The 16,568-nt window shown below is 34.8% G+C and overlaps 1 protein-coding gene and 1 pseudogene across 1 annotated transcript; one reads left to right on the top strand and one right to left on the bottom strand.

Moving 5' to 3' along the window:
• Positions 1-4,135: 4,135 nt before the first annotated feature.
• Positions 4,136-5,140, bottom strand: LOC143576684 (cyclin-dependent kinases regulatory subunit 2-like). The gene is made up of 2 exons (XM_077060722.1): positions 5,014-5,140; positions 4,136-4,372 (listed from the first exon to the last, which is right to left on the bottom strand). Exons 1-2 carry the CDS (start codon positions 5,125-5,127, stop codon positions 4,220-4,222), a joined length of 267 nt encoding a protein of 88 aa, XP_076916837.1. The 5' UTR covers positions 5,128-5,140; the 3' UTR covers positions 4,136-4,219.
• Positions 5,141-10,756: 5,616 nt separating this feature from the next.
• LOC143578539 (pentatricopeptide repeat-containing protein At3g09040, mitochondrial pseudogene) lies at positions 10,757-13,840 on the top strand (annotated as a pseudogene).
• Positions 13,841-16,568: the final 2,728 nt, after the last annotated feature.

The following is a 16,568-nucleotide window of genomic DNA, read 5'->3' on the forward strand; positions in this document are numbered from 1 at the left end:
CAAAACTTTGAAGGATTTTGAATTACCTTAGTTAGAGGATTTGATGGGATTTTAATTCAATTCCAATTCCAACCATTAGCAAACCAAACACACTTGGAAATGGAATCTGAATTTCAATTCCTATGAAATCCCTTGAATTCCAGTGAACCAAACTGGGCCTCACTGTTCACAGGGCCGGCTCCGAGAAGTCGAAAATTTTTTTTGGCCGAAAGCGAAAAATTTTTTGGGACTTAATTAAAAGAAACATTTTGTTAGGTTTAAACAATTTAATTTTTAAATGGGCTTAATTGGTTAGTATTTGAGTTGTGTAAAAAACTTTTGTGAAAAATAGGCTTAAAACATGTCTTAAACGGGACTAGAACTCGCGACCTTTTGGTTGGTAGACATACCCATTTGTCACTAGACCAAACTAGTGGTTATGTAATTGAGTTTAAGCATTAAATATACATATATTTTTTTCATAAAATTATATATAATTTATTTTAAAAAAAAATCGGGTCTAGAGGGGTGTCGAGCCGGAGGCTGTTGACCACCCTACTCCCCTTTAGGGCCGGCCCTGACTGTTCATACTATATTTTTTTTTTAAATATTTTTTGAACGCAGCTATGGGTGGAAAAGATAAAAAAAATATAATAATAAAGGTATAAAAAGTATTATTTAATTAAAAATGAGAGAAATATGATTTTTAGTATAATTATATATGGAAATATAGCAGAGAATGGGCTAAGAATGCTCTAAGAGAGGTAAAATACATTTTCATGGTTGTCGTGGCTCATTTGAAAACAAATCATCCCACTTCGTCCCCATTATGTTATATGGAAAATATCATTCCTTTGCCACGCGTACCGTACACAACACAACAGAAGATGATGATTAGGGTTTTCTCCAACGCATCACCTAGCACGATGTCGTCGTCACCAACCATTAAATGTTGATATTTTACTTTTGCTCCTTAGACTATTAAAGATATTTTCTTAGTTTTTGTCTATGAAAAAGGGAAAAAAAGGAAGGTTAGCTTGTTTCACTCTTTACTTCTTCTCTTTCTATTCTTTTTTTTTTTAACTTTTCTATCTCTCTCCCAATTCAAACAAAAGATATGAAACATTGTGTTCCAGAGTTCCACTTAAGGAAGGAAAGGAAAAGAAATGGATGGAAAGATGTAGGTGGGTGTGTTCCTAAGATTTTTTTTTGGAAAAAAAGGAATGAAAAGTTAAAAACTTAGTGTTCTCAAGTTTTATTTAAGGAGAGAAAGGAAAGGAAAATAGAGAAAAATGTGAGGCTTTTAAGGGTGAAAGTTTTCTTTCCAAAATAAAAAGAATTAGATGGAAAGGAAAAGAAAAAAGATATGAAGTATGAAAGAAAAGGAGCATTTCCTTTCCTTTCTCCACCAAACCAATCAAGGAAGGAAGGAGCTGTGGCTCTTTGGATATGTTCGGCGTGGCTACGTCGGATATTGGTTCTTAATGGCGTGGGAATGAGTTTAATTAATGATGTAGACTTTTATTTACACTTTATCCCCTCCATATTTAAAAAGTTTACTTTTTTGGTTTGTTTATAAATACCTCACAAACGCCACCCTTTCCCCGTCTCTCCCCTCTTATTCTGATTGTGTTCTTCCATTTTTATTTTTTTTCTTTTATAACTTTTCCAGGCCCTTACATATTCAATCGGGGAGGCTTTCTGTTTGGTCGATTTTCTCGATACGTTTTGATTAATTTTTCAACAAAATACTATATGGCTTGTTTTGATTTTCAATAAAGCCCTAATTTCCCCTAAAACCCCAAGATGCTATTTTTGATTTTTTATCTTAAATTTTGTAAACGGTTTACTACACATTGTTTTGATTTTATTTCGTTGCACGCGATTGATCAAGGTCCGTTCGTCGATTACACGTGAGCGTGTATATATTCCACACACTCATTCATTCATACGGTTTTTGTTGTTATGGCGCTCCTTTTTTCCCCATTTCTCCCGCCTCTCAGTACTCCAAGCAAAATAACAACACTACGTCCGGTCAAGCTGAATCGCGCTAGGCGCTCACTCTCAGTCAGCTGTTCGTCTTATTCATATGCGAGATGATTTACTTTTTATGAATTCATTGAGATTAATTGCATTCTGTTCATTATCAATCTGATTATATTAACGGATATAGATATAGATTATACGATTTAGCCGAAGCTGTTAATTGAAGTTATATATCGATTCTGTGATTCGTAATTCAAGTTGATTTATCGTCGAATTCTCTTCATTCGTTGATGATTTCGTGATTTTTGTTACGTAATTATGAAATCATACACTATACATGAATTGTGATTTCGCGATTCAGTTTGTTACTACTGTAACTTATTCAGTTCATTCATGCTGTTTACATAATCGATTTTATTTTGCTTTCAACGAATTTGTTAGGTTTTCACTCTGTATGAATTCGTTAGGTTTTCAATGCAGTTGTAGGATCATGTTTGCGTGTAGTTGTTGCTTGTATATGTATTTCATCTAACGAACTGTAATTTAGATCTGCTTGATTGACATATAGTTCATTGAAGTTATCCATCTCTTCGATGTAGTTCTAGATCCGTTCTATATTATTTGTGATTTTTGTTGATCGAAGTCATACGTCATTTTATGCAGCTTATTATTTGCTTGTGATGCTAACTTGTAATCATCTATATATTATTATGTTTTTTTAAGAGCCTGTTAACTATTCTGTGTGATTACTCTGTCAGCATGAACATTTTTGATATGGTTTAGTCAATCATTCATGATTTGTCATTAGGATAACTGCTTTGCAGAATTGATCTGTTTTGGTTTTTCCTGATTTAGTTATTTTCAACGAATTCATCAGGTTTTCACTTCGTTTGAATCTAGTTGGTTTGCTTGCTCCGTTGTGATTCATTAGGTTTCCAATGCAGTTTTAGAATCATGATTACGTGTCGTCGTGACGGTTTATACGTCTTTCAACTAGCGAACTGTAATTTAGATTTGCTAGATTGACATATAGTTTGTTGAAGTTATCTATCTGTCTATCTCTTCGACGTAGCTCTAGATCCAGTCTATATATGACTGACTGCTATTGTTGTTTGCACCCCTGTATGCTTTATTTGTTGATCTATATGTGTGATTGTATGTATTATAAATAGATATGCAACTTGGAACATAAGATAGGCTTTCTACTCCATCTCATCTGTTGGATAGATGGTATGAGTATGCATTATTACCTTCAACTTACTCATGGCCTCGTTAAATTTAAATTAGTGATTTATATCACTCATACATGCATACTTTGTTCAACTTCCAATCCCTATGGTGTTGGAAACTTGGTTACTAGTTGGAACACTTTTGAAACTTGGTTACTATTCTATGGAATTGCCCATTATTATTATTATTATTATTATTATTATTATTATTATTATTATTATTATTATTCTATGGAATTGCCCATCATCATCACCACCACCACCACCATCTTTCACGGATGAATATGGGCTATCGTTTCGTGTTCCTTCACGTTTGTTTTCACAATTTAGTGTTCCCTTACAAAACGAACATTGCCTTACAACATGCATATGTTTTTTACGTTTCATATAAATATTATTCAGAATCACTCAGTCGTAGCTCGTAAGTAATTACCCGCCCGCTATTAATGATTAAAAAAGCAATTTTATTCAAACACAATTGTAATTAAGTTTTTTGTTTTGTCAAACCTTCAAAAGTTCGTTAAAACAAAGTTGTGTTCCAAATAACCTTATACAGAGTGTCGTTACCATATTGATTCCGATACTAATTAAATAGATATCGTCCAACAACATAGGTGGTATTTTCATTATTAGTTGGTATTCATTTTCATGGTTTTCAATCGATATGATATTTTTACAAATAGATCACAATGTTGGATTGTTGGGTATTACATCAACACTGGCATCGGTAAGTAAAGGCGACAACGTATCATCACATTTTTCAAGTTTTTGTATATCATTTAGCATTTTCGACATTTTTGCAGGTACCTTATAAAATCATTTGAAGGGTGGTTTGTAGATTAACTAAACAATTTTATCTCATCCAATGATCAACACACGACTGAATCACATAATATTAATATGCAAACAAACACAGATTTCAACATACCATTCTAAAACAAGATTCATAGATCAGAAGATTATCATATAATACTCATCTCTACATGAAATGAGACATGGGTTTAATGGAACATGCACTAGCCAGATCACTTAGCAAGCAGGGACTGGTGAGCCTGAGCCTCTTGGTTCTGCTGATAGTTGAGCGGCCTCCTGAACAGCATTATGTGTGGCTCGGGCTTGTGGATGGCATAGTGCACCCATCCTCGACTCTGTTGCACCCCCATTGCACGCCACTCAGACTATACACAAAACATTACAAATCACAAACATGAGTCGAATATTCAAATAATAATTTCATTTTGGATACAAACTCAGAAAGATTTCAAGTTAGTCTTTGAATGGAATCCTACCCCAACTTCCTAAAAGCCGTCACACTTTTAGCGTTAATCACGGGGATGAGATCGGCCGTACCATATCGATACCGAACACGAGTGAAAGAATATATAAACCAAATGCTACCACCGATAACATGAAATACGTATATCAGTACCGGTTGTGTTCGGTTCTGTACAAAGTTGCACATCCCTAACTAATCATACACATAAGTGTTGTTTTTAACACTTTTAGCATTCAATAAAACATGATGTTTAAACATACTAGCAGATTTGATGTTTAAAATGCTATAAAACATGCTGGAAACAAGTAATTGGGGATTAGGGATTATTATCAATTAAAGGTAGAAATTTATTAAAATCAGTTAGCCACTAATTGAATCAATGAAACTGTTTTTTGTAATCAAAGAGGCAAATAATAATAATAAATTCGTTCTGTATGAGCGATTGAGTGATTGATTTACAGAAATGAAACCCCAGAAACCGTCAATTAAGCAATTAATCAAACAAATTTACACATAAGAAACCCTAGAAATGAATAATAGTACCTCAGAAAGAAGACGATTCTTGGGAAGAAGCTTGGCAACTTCAGAAGGAAGAACCACATGCCTATACTCAAACGTATCATCAAAGTACTTGTCCGAATACTGGATCTGACCCATAATTTCTCAGAATCAAACCCTAGCTGTTAGAGATAGTCATTAGATTAGATTATCATGAATGAATGATTTGAAAAGATTCTAGAAACCCTAATTACCTGTGTGCTAGAGGGAGCGTAGAAAGACGAGACCAAAGTGAGAGAGAGGTACCTATAATAAGTAGTGACAGTGGGTTTTTAAATTAAGTAACGGTTGGAATAATGATAATCATCATCGATTCAATTTTCAAATTTTGAATTTTGAACTTGCCCACTTTCAAAAGGTTAGTAGATACCGAAAGGTTTTCTCTGTCCTGACACCCAATTTCCTGTTTGGATATCTTTTCTTACCTATACGACTCGTATAGCTTATACTAGTCGTATAGAAGTCAGCTTTATGTCAGAACCGTTAACCCTTTAATACGAGAATGGCTATACGAGTAACCCCCGTATGGGCTATACGAGATGAATTTGAATTTTCATGTGACGTGACAACTTTATGCCGGAGCACATGCAAAGTAATTACAAAATTTTTTATTTGCAAAAATGAGAAACTAAAAAAAGGAAAACAAAAAATTGAATCAACAAGGACTCGAACCCATGCATCATGTGAAACAATCGATGCAAAACATAGAAGAGCCACTGTGATAGATTTATTTTTGTTAATCTATTGTAAAGTGGCTGTATTTAAAAGTAACATAAATAAACAACAAAAATATTTTGTGGCACCGTCATTTGTTATTTATCTAATATATATAATTTATGTAATGCTATCATGTTTAATATATTATTTTGAATCTATAATTACACATACAAATCACATAATAATAGAAGTAATAATACCACATAACATAGCATATCACATACAACTCGTATAGGCCATACTAGTCGTATAGAGGGTGTATGGGCATTATACGAGTAGTATAGGCCATACAACCCATATAAATACCAGCACCATCTCGTTTAAGAATTTGGTCAAACACATTTTCCAAGAAACTGGTGGTTATCAGTGTACGGAAGCCTATACGACTCGTATAAGCTATACGAGTCGTATAGATGGTGTCTGAATTTTGAATGTGGGTGTCTTGTAATAGTCTAGTCGTTATGGTTAACTTAACGGGGACGGGCGAGAATAAACAGTATTTCGGTAACATCACCATCGGATCTAGGTTTTTCTTTCTCACAAAAAACGGCGAATAATCATTGGTTTCTTACGGATGGGATTTGTACGTTTTCTATCGATTTGGTGACCGTTTTATATTAAAAAAAATATTTATCAATTTTTTATTTCAATATAAAACCACTCAAGCTTTATATAACTTTTACACATGCTCTCTAACATTCTAAGGTTTTTTTTGCTTCAAAAAATAAATCATACAACAATCGTCACAACAACCGCAACAACAACCACCACCACCCAATTTCGGGTAGATTTGATGCAGAAGCAACAATCACTGAATTATGGCTCGATGTTGGAGTTTATTTTAAGCCTAAAGCGTCAAATGACACAACGTTGGGATGACATTTCCCTTGCTAATTTATTTTAATTGTTGAATTGTTGCTTTATTTAAATTTACTGTAATATTTTAATTTTTAAATAATTGAGATTTTAATTTTAGTTTTACATATTGTTTCAAATTAATTTAAATTAAAAATAATTAGTGTTTTTGTATTTAAAAATAAATCAAAATGAGAAAAAACTGTGACAAAATGACATGATACCGCGCTGTTTGAAACAAAATGAGAAGAAAGTAGAAAAAGATGGAAAGCGACAAAGTGTTAATGTAACATGCGAGACAAAAATGAGAAATATAGAATAACTCCCTAAATTGGATATGCATAGTACGAGTTACTTACGTTTCCCAATAGAAGATATAATACTTTTCTAAAAAATGGTACTGTTTTTCAATAAGATGAGATGTTGAATTAGCGAGATTAGTCAACATTTTGATGTTTTGATGCAACAGCAAGATTTTATTTTTAACAAGTAGTTTTGTTGGTTGAATAATTGTCACATTTTATTCATGAAATGGATTGGATTGCTATTAGTTTGGGTAAGGCAAAATCGATCTATTCGGAACTACTTCGATCTAATAAATACCCTATGTCAGAATTTAAAAAGTCATAATTAAAAAAAAAAGATGGCTGGTATCTTTAGTATTTTATTATTAGTTACTTGTGTCTACTATTTAGGCAGAATACCATAACCTGTTTTTAGTGATAAACTGAACGAGCTCGACAAAATGGAAGAAGAAGAAGTTGATTATATGTATAGGAATCAAGAAAATTTGAAGTTCAAAATACTTGAAAAAAAGAAAAAAAATGAAGAAAAGTACTTTTTTTTTTGAAAAACCTATTCTTACTTTTTTTTACGTAATCAATAACATTTGCAACTGAATACATTGGTTATTGCCTCTTGCTAGTAAGAACTATGAAACAATGGTTTTTAACAAATCAAATACCAAGTCCAAGACTTACCAGATAATATATATATACTTTTCTACTTGGAAACTTAAAACCAATGATATACATAAAAATGTAAATACAACCAACCGAAACACCGACAAGTGACCCCAATCATAGTCCAATGTGACCTTGTGACGGGATATGGTCATGAAAACAACTTGTATTAGCCCAACTCACTAGACTCAAGTTGTTGACCCATCTTGACTCAAACTTATTGGAGTTGACCCACCAAAAAGATGCGCAGAGACATATGGAAAATGTGGCAAGACATATATCGCTAAAGATGGGACAGTTAACCCACATTCTGGTAATTACCCCTAGTATCTATTGTCACTCAATTACCCCTAGTATCTATTGTCACTCTATATGTCTGGACGACACATTGTGCCACGAAGACCAATATAAATGCTTTGGCAATCTAAAGGGAAAATATTAGTACGCTATTTCACTTTTGCTTACTCCCTCTCTCTCTCTCTAAACCGGTACTTATTCTCGTATTAGAAGTTGGTCATTAAGAGAATCTCTTCTTGTTGTGACAAGACTAATGATGTTTAGTTTTGTATCATACAATTTTTCTAAGGTGCTCAATCTTCCAAAGTTGTGATCCATGTACCGGAACCCTTTGATAGAAACAGTATTTTGAAACCCGGCCCGGCCGGTCGGATTGTCCGACCGGGACCCGGTCCCTATACCGGGCTGGGTCAATGTATTTTGGACGTTTCTAAAAACCCGGCCGGGTTTTACGGGTGGCGGTCGGCCCGGACCAGTTGACCCGGCGGGTGGACCGGTAAAACCCATTTTTTATAAAATCCAAAATGAAATGTGCATGTCAGGATTCAAACTTGGGTCATTTCAGAGATAGAAGTTTTAATAACTACCCCATAAGCCAATCAACCTAGCTTCATTGATGTCTCTATTGATCAAACATAAATCACAAATATTTTAAAAACAATGTATAAAACATAAATAAACATTAAAGTTTGTTATTATTATTATTTTTGGTTATTATTATTTTTTATATGTATATGAATTATATATATATGTAAATATATATTTAAATTATTTATGACGTCATCTGGGTCAAACACCGGTCCGTCCTTCCGGGTCGGTCCGACCTTTGACCCGGTAAGGAGTCCGGGTCAACGTCCGGGCCGGGTCTGAAAACATTGGATAGAAATATGTGTCAATACATGTGAACAAAGATAATAAGGGCGTAACAAGCTAAGGCCAAACCTTGTCTAAGCTCAAAATTGACGCGTTTAATTTACGAGAGGTTCGAAAAGTTAAGCTAGAGCCGAGGATCGTCTAAGCTTAGCGTAATTCGAGCCGATCTTGAACAACTACAAGTGAAATGACTCTAAAAGATTAATCATAAAAGCCTAGACAAGAGATATTGAGTTGTATTCAAAATAACATAAAAAAATAACGCTCGAAATAAAAGTATGACGTATAAATGATAGTAAAATAATAATAGAAATTTATTTATCCATTCATTCGCATGAAAACACAAATACATAAAAGCGGAAAATCTAGAACAACACACAAGCCAAAATCTGATTTCCCATTGATAACTAAGATAGTTGCAAATACCGAAGGAGTTAAGTTGCCCCGTAAATGGACACGATCAAGAGGTGCATGAACCGAACAAGTGCCGCCACCCTCTGGTTTCCGGCTCAAGATCCCATCATACATAACGAGTCGAATAAAATCTAAATGAGCCACCAAGCCCAGTGATATCTCCTGCCTTCTCACCGGTAACCATATATGGTAGTGGTGATAGAAGGTTTGTTAGTGGTGGTGGTGGTGGTAATGATCGATATAAGACTCTGATATCATGTGATGTGCAGTTGATGAAGTGACTTACAATTTAGATATGGCAACATCTTCCATGGGATATCCAACGACCACCTATATTTTTCTTTGCCTTTTTACTCTTTTTTATATGTTCTTTTGACACTACATGCTAACCACTTATCCGAATGCGACATTTATTTCTTAAAACTATAATAAACTTTATTTATGATTTTTAAGCTTTTGTTCTTTCATTAAAAATTATTAACTTATAATATGTGACCATCTTCGACGCATGGCTTTGATGTTGGAGCTCCAGGTGCTGAAATACACTATAGAGAAATCCACATTACGGTTGGCATTAGAGATTCGTGGTTATAAAAATGCACTGCTTAAAATATCACCAAAGCGTTTCGGGTGCATTAGCTAGGGCGAATATGAAAACGATATAGTTAAGTGTGTTCAGACGTAAGTAGTATCATAATTGGTGATTTTGTAGAAAGTCTCCATTGAGACAACAAAATATAAAACCCATGAGAACCTAATGTTGCATTATATGCCCTTGTATAATAAATCAATAAACCCATACCATTTGTAATGTTGGGCTTTGATTTATTCAAAACCATTACTTATTGTTTGGTGCACATGTTCGAGTAAAGACCATCAAAGTCGCACCACGTTGGCACATACCACCCAAAGACAATTAACCCGACCGCTTTGACATGAATCTAATCAATTTGGTAACCGTTTAAACCTCTTACCAACCATACATTGTCACTAAGAGTATGCAGAGATGCATTGATACGGTTTATTCTAGACAATCACAAATCTCCAAGAAAACAGAGAGAAGAAGAGAGATTTCAATCATCGATTCTTAATAATTATCAAAAACTAAAGACATTAAATTGGAAATACTTGTACGAGCTATAAACAAATTCAAAAGGCTAACAATTAGCAATTTAAGTAATAAAACTTATTCGTTAAGAAAATAGAAAATCTTGCGCCCCCACTCCAAATAAACGACAAGGTGTACACGACAGGAATCCAAACAGGCCAAAACAGACAGGCATGTCGTATCATTCATAAAGGTGCGTTGGAAATGTGTATCTCGTTATGTGGTTGAAGGTTCGAGTCTCATTTTTGTAACAGAGCCAAAATCCTCGGGTCTAGCTCGGCTCGTTGGGTCAATCTTAGACTCGTTTAACTTCAAAATCGAGATCAAGCCTAGCTAAGTTCTCTCATTTATTTCGAGCTCGAGCTTAAAACCACCCTGGCTCGACTCGCGAACAACCCTAGATAAGGATGTTACAAAACTAAAAAAAGAAAAAGATAATAAAATTTATTTTATAATTTAATAACACTATTAAAGCAGTTGAAAATCTTAAAATCTTCTGAAAATGTGTCACCATGTTGCAGCATACATCAAACTAAGCAAACGAACATTTTGCAGACCAAATTTGCAGCAACAATTAACCCAATTCCAAATTCACCAACCCATATTGATTCACGAACAGCAAGCATACTCCAATCTTTTGGCAATATGTCTTCAACACTGCAAACAAATTCAAGCCCGCCAACTGTTCGACAAAATGTCTCAAAGACTCAAACAAGCTTCCAGAGCCGTTAACCTCATCCACGCCCGAAGTTTCATCCTTGGGTTTGATTCAAAAGGGAAACTTGGCAATGCCATTGTCGATTTGCACGCTAAATGCGGAAATATAACGTTTGCTCAGAAAGCGTTTGATCGTTTGGAACGAAGAGATACATTGGCTTGGAACTCAATTCTATCCATGTATTCGAGGCGCGGGAACTTGGAACATGTTTTGCAACTTTTTGGGTCTATGCGGGCTTCTGGGGTCGACCCAAATCAGTTTACTTATGCCATTGTGTTATCGGTTTGTGCAAGATTGACGGATGTGTTGATGGGTAGGACGGTGCACTGTCGGGTGATCAAAACAGGGTTCATGTGTGATGTGTTTTGTGAAGGATCACTTATTGACATGTATGCAAAATGCAGCCTTGTTGATGATGCATCAAAGATATTTGATGGGTCGGTTTACTCAGATACGGTTTCTTGGACGGCGATGATTGCTGGTTATGTTCAAGTTGGGCTTCCCGATAAGGCGATAAGGTTGTTTAAGGATATGTTGAAACTGGGCCATATACCGGATCAAGTAGCGTTTGTAACTGTGATAAGCGCGTGTATTGAGTCGGGATGTTTTGATGATGCACGGCAACTGTTTGACAAAATGCGTGAACCGAATGTTGTGGCTTGGAATGTCATGATCTCAGGGCATGCTCGGGACGGTTGTTATCATATGGCTATTGATTATTTTAAGAGTATGATTAGATTTGGGATTAAACCAACACGATCCACTTTAGGTAGTGTTTTGAGTGCCATTGCGAGTATGTTTAATCTTGATTGCGGTTCACAAGTTCATGCTTTAGCAACCAAACAAGGGTTGTTTTCCAATGTTTATGTTGGAAGTTCTTTAATCAGCATGTACTCGAAGTGTCAAGAAATGGGGTCCGCAAGGAGTGTGTTTGATGCATTAGACGACAAAAACATTGTTTTATGGAACACAATGCTTGGAGGTTACGCACAAAATAGAAATGTCGATGAAGTAATCGGTTTGTTTATAAAAATGAGACATTTTGGTTTCATACCGGATGAATTCACTTACACCAGTGTTTTAAGCGCGTCTGCTAATTTGAAAAATGTTGAATTAGGGAAACAGTTGCATTCACTTGTTGTGAAATACAAGTTCAACATGAACTTATTTGTGGGAAACGCGTTGGTAGATATGTATGCAAAGTCCAGTTCTTTACAGGATGCTGTAAGACAGTTTAGCATGATAAAGAATCGAGATAATGTTTCTTGGAATGCAATGATAGTCGGGTTTGTGCAGGAAGAAGAAGAACACAAGGCTTTTAACATGTTTCAAAGGATGAGAAAAGACGCAATTACCCCTGATGAGGTATGTTTTGCTAGCTTACTCAGCGCTTGTGCAAATATCCGATCTCTTACCAAAGGAACACAATTGCATACCCTTTTAGTTAAGTTAAATATGGAAACCAGTCTTTATGCCGGAAGCTCTCTTCTTGACATGTATTCCAAATGTGGGGTCGTTTCGGATGCACAAAAAGTTTATAATTCCATGCCGTTGAAAAGTGTAGCTTCTACTAATGCTTTAATTAGTGGTCATATTGGTCAAAATTGTATTGAATCAGCTATTAGTCTGTTTAAAGATATGCTATTTGGAGGATTATTAAACCCATCAGAGGTTACATTAGCAAGCTTATTGGATGGCTGCAACGAGCCTTCAAAGTTGGCTCTCGGAAGTCAACTTCACGGTTTAGTGATAAAACATGGTTTCTCTAGTTACAATGATGAATTCTTGGCTGTATCTCTTCTGGGCATGTATTTCAACACGCAGGTCCCGCCAAATGCAATGGTTGTCTTCTCAGAGTTACCAAACCCTAAAAGCAAGGTTGTGTGGACGGCTGTTTTATCGGGACTCGCTCAAAATGATTGTAGCGACGTGGCATTGGAAATATACAAAGAAATGAGGTTAAACGGTTTGATTCCCGATCAAGCGACGTTTGTAAGTGTTCTTAAAGCATGTGCAGCTTTAGCATCTTTAGAAGACGGCCGTGTGGTCCACTCGCTTATTTTCCACACGGGTTTTGACTTGGATGAGTTGACTTGCAGTGGTCTTGTGGACATGTATGCTAAATGTGGGGACATTGCAAGCTCTTCACAAGTCTTTAAGGAAATCATTAACAAAAATGATGTCATCACATGGAACTCGATGATAGTCGGTTTTGCAAAAAACGGGTATGCTGAAAGAGCACTGCAAATCTTTAACGAAATGAGGGAGTCAAAGTCAAACATAATTCCTGATGACATCACGTTTCTTGGAGTACTCACGGCTTGTAGTCACGCAGGTAAAGTATCTGAAGGGCAGTTTGTATTCGACTCTATGATTGATTGCTACAAGATTGAACCGCGTATGGATCATATTTCATGTATGATTGATCTTCTTGGAAGGTGGGGCCATCTAAAGGAGGCTGAGGATATTATTGACAAATTAGATTTCAAACCGAATGCTATGATTTGGGCTACGTTTCTCGGGGCGTGTAGAATACATGGCGATGAGATAAGAGGAAAACGCGCGAGTGATGAGCTGGCAGGTTTGGAGCCTGAAGGTTCAGCTTCTTTTGTGTTGTTGTCTAATATATACGCGGCTTCAGCGCGATGGGACCAAGTGAAGTTAGTTAGAAGGGAGATGAGAGAGAAGAGGATTAAAAAGCACCCGGGGTGTAGTTGGATTAAGTTGGGAGAGAATACACATTTATTTGTTTCGGGGGATGACTCGCATTCAAGTTGTAGTGAGATATATGCGGTTTTGAAAGAATTGAAAGAACCAATGAAGGATCAAGGATGTGCTACACTAATGGTGTGATTTTGTTGTAGTAATATGTTTACTCAAAAGGTGCAATTTTGTGGGGCCACGAATTTTTAGAAGATGGAAAAGAGACCATGTTGCAGCAGGAGAGTTGTGATGTGTATGATATAAGGTGCATTTATCTTTATCCCTACATTTTCTCATTTTATGTTTGCTTGACTGTCAGATTAGTAGATTTTCTAGATCCATTATTCATATACAGTTGATCTTCTTAAATGTTCAATTGCCAAAAACCATAATTTTGGCAATTGAATCTTGGATTTTTTATCCAAAGCAATTCTTATGGTGACAATAAACTAAGTCAACGCGAGAATCTGATAATCCGAAATAAGAACAATGTTACAGAAACATCAAAACAAATTAATCGCAAGGAGTCAAGGATCAAACTTTTGAAATAAAAGCCATGATGACTAAAATATTGAGTTTGTTATAACGTATGAGAAAATTCCTAGCCATATTGTATTGAAATAAATTCAAGACTTCAACACAAAAAAATCAACTGTTAATTAGTATTATCTTTACAAAATTATAATTACAAGTATGTCCCATGATATACAAATACAGTATATGTTAGATTTCACCTTTTAGTAGTAGACATTTTGTCATCACATTTAATAATGTAATTGGTTATGGTATGCATCATGCATGCTATGCTATTATATAAAAGTATACACAATTAGTCAACTGGAAATTGGGGCTGCTACATAATTGTGTAATAATGAATACATATATGGAAGACTATTTTATCAGACAAATTTAAAAACATCACATTTGGTGGTTCTGTATGTTGACTGAAATATAGGTTTTGATTTCCCTTTACGGTGTAGGAATGGGGAATGGGAGTGAGACTAAATTGTTAAAATTATAAAACAATGGTAACCATAATTATTTTATCTTTGTTAATAATATATATTGCTTAGACCCCTTGTATCTTGATACGAATACTTTGACTTTTTAGACAATGTATATATATATAGCTCTAAAGTTGATATGACTAATTTATAGAGATCAAAAACACATTTGGGAACTTCATCATATGATATTATAATATTTGCAGGTGGGCAATGTGAATACATGAACCATCTCAGCTACTTAAAAGACGATAGCGATGATGATCTAATCTGTGATGAGGGCTTGGATGTCAATTCACATGTTTCGGAGATTGTTCAATAACAGAACATGTGCATTTGGTTCTCAATTCAAGAAGTTTAAGGTTTGTGTTAACATGTTTCTGTTAGTTATGATCATAAGGGGGTGTAAACGAGCCAAGTTTGGGCTTTCGAGCTTGCCTTGTTAATATATTTTCAAGCTCGAATATAAGTAACAGGCTCGTTTAGCCTTCTAAAGCTTGGTATGTAAAGCTTTGGCTTAGGCTCGTACATATTTATTAAATGACCTCCAATTTTCAACCCGTTTAACGTGTTTTTCTTGTAAGCACTTTTTTGTTTTGACTCGTTTGATCTTGTTATGCTGCATTTAACATGTTTCGTTGCAGCAATAACAACTAATATTCCTACCTGTAACTATCCTCATAATAGGGAAAGCCAATTATAAATGACAGATCTAGATTCCATAATACGTTCTATGAGGTCATGGGGTATACATTCATGCACCTTAGCTCCATTTAGGCCCATTTTTACTCCATCTCGCCTAAAGGTTATGGTTTAACCTCACTTAACGCTTCTCGATTTAATTTAAAAACAACTCATAAGTTATTGTGTGGGAGTATAGAGGATTTTAAAATCCGTTAACATTTTAATTTATCTTGCCTTAAATGCCCTTTAACCCATGAAGGGAGTGGTGTCCCACTCGTCAACTTTTGTCAAATCAGCTTTAATGCCCTGAACGCTATGGTATACCGTAGGGCCTAAAGAGAAAAAAAATATAAACCGCTTAAAAAATGAGTCGATTAAAACAAAACAAATTATAATAACGATGCTTGACAACCATTTAGCATTAACATTTTAACCTAGTTATATGATCATTTTTGCGACTATATATTGTAGGTAATTAAATTATTTTTTTTTAGAATTTTCATAGTTACAATTTACAAGCTACAAATTACTTTAATAACCAACAGAACTATTTTATATTAGTTAAGCATGTAATTAAACAAAATTGAATGAACATTATATATTTTTTTGGATTCTTCTGTGATCGACCCGTCCACCTGTGAATACGACCTTTGATAAATAAGCGAGCCAACTTTATTTCATCAACAATTACAAAAGGAGGGACCTAAGGTGGTATGACACTAATGGATTTTGGCTAAGAATTTAAGTTTTCTTGATTAATACATCATGGCTTGTGTGTTTTTATTAGAATACCTCTAAATAGTTTAGTTTAACTAAAGAACCCAAAATTCTGTTCTATTACTCTCAAATGTTTTTATCTATCGATTTTCACTTCAACCTTTTTCGGCATAATTATAAAAGTTGTCTTTATATTATCAATAATAAAAGCACTCTCTCTTCATTGTGATCATCACTTTCTTATCGCTTGCTTTGTGTTGTGTTCTTATAATTAATAATAGAAAAACTTAAATTTTATTGGTGAGCATTATTTTTTACTTTTATTTTGTTTGTTTTTGTGAACCTGTCATATAAACTCGTCACTTTGCTTTTGTAACTTTATCATTACGGACAAAAAGTGCTACTATAAGAGTAGAACATAACTATAAAATATACGTATAATTGATCACAAGATATCATTAGCTAGCATTTTTAAAAATATATATATT

The sequence above is a fragment of the Bidens hawaiensis genome, unplaced genomic scaffold (genome assembly GCF_021521415.1).
Source record: "Bidens hawaiensis isolate Kalapana, Puna unplaced genomic scaffold, B.hawaiensis_p1.1 tig00001461_1, whole genome shotgun sequence".
In the NCBI taxonomy this organism is placed as follows: Eukaryota; Viridiplantae; Streptophyta; class Magnoliopsida; order Asterales; family Asteraceae; genus Bidens; species Bidens hawaiensis.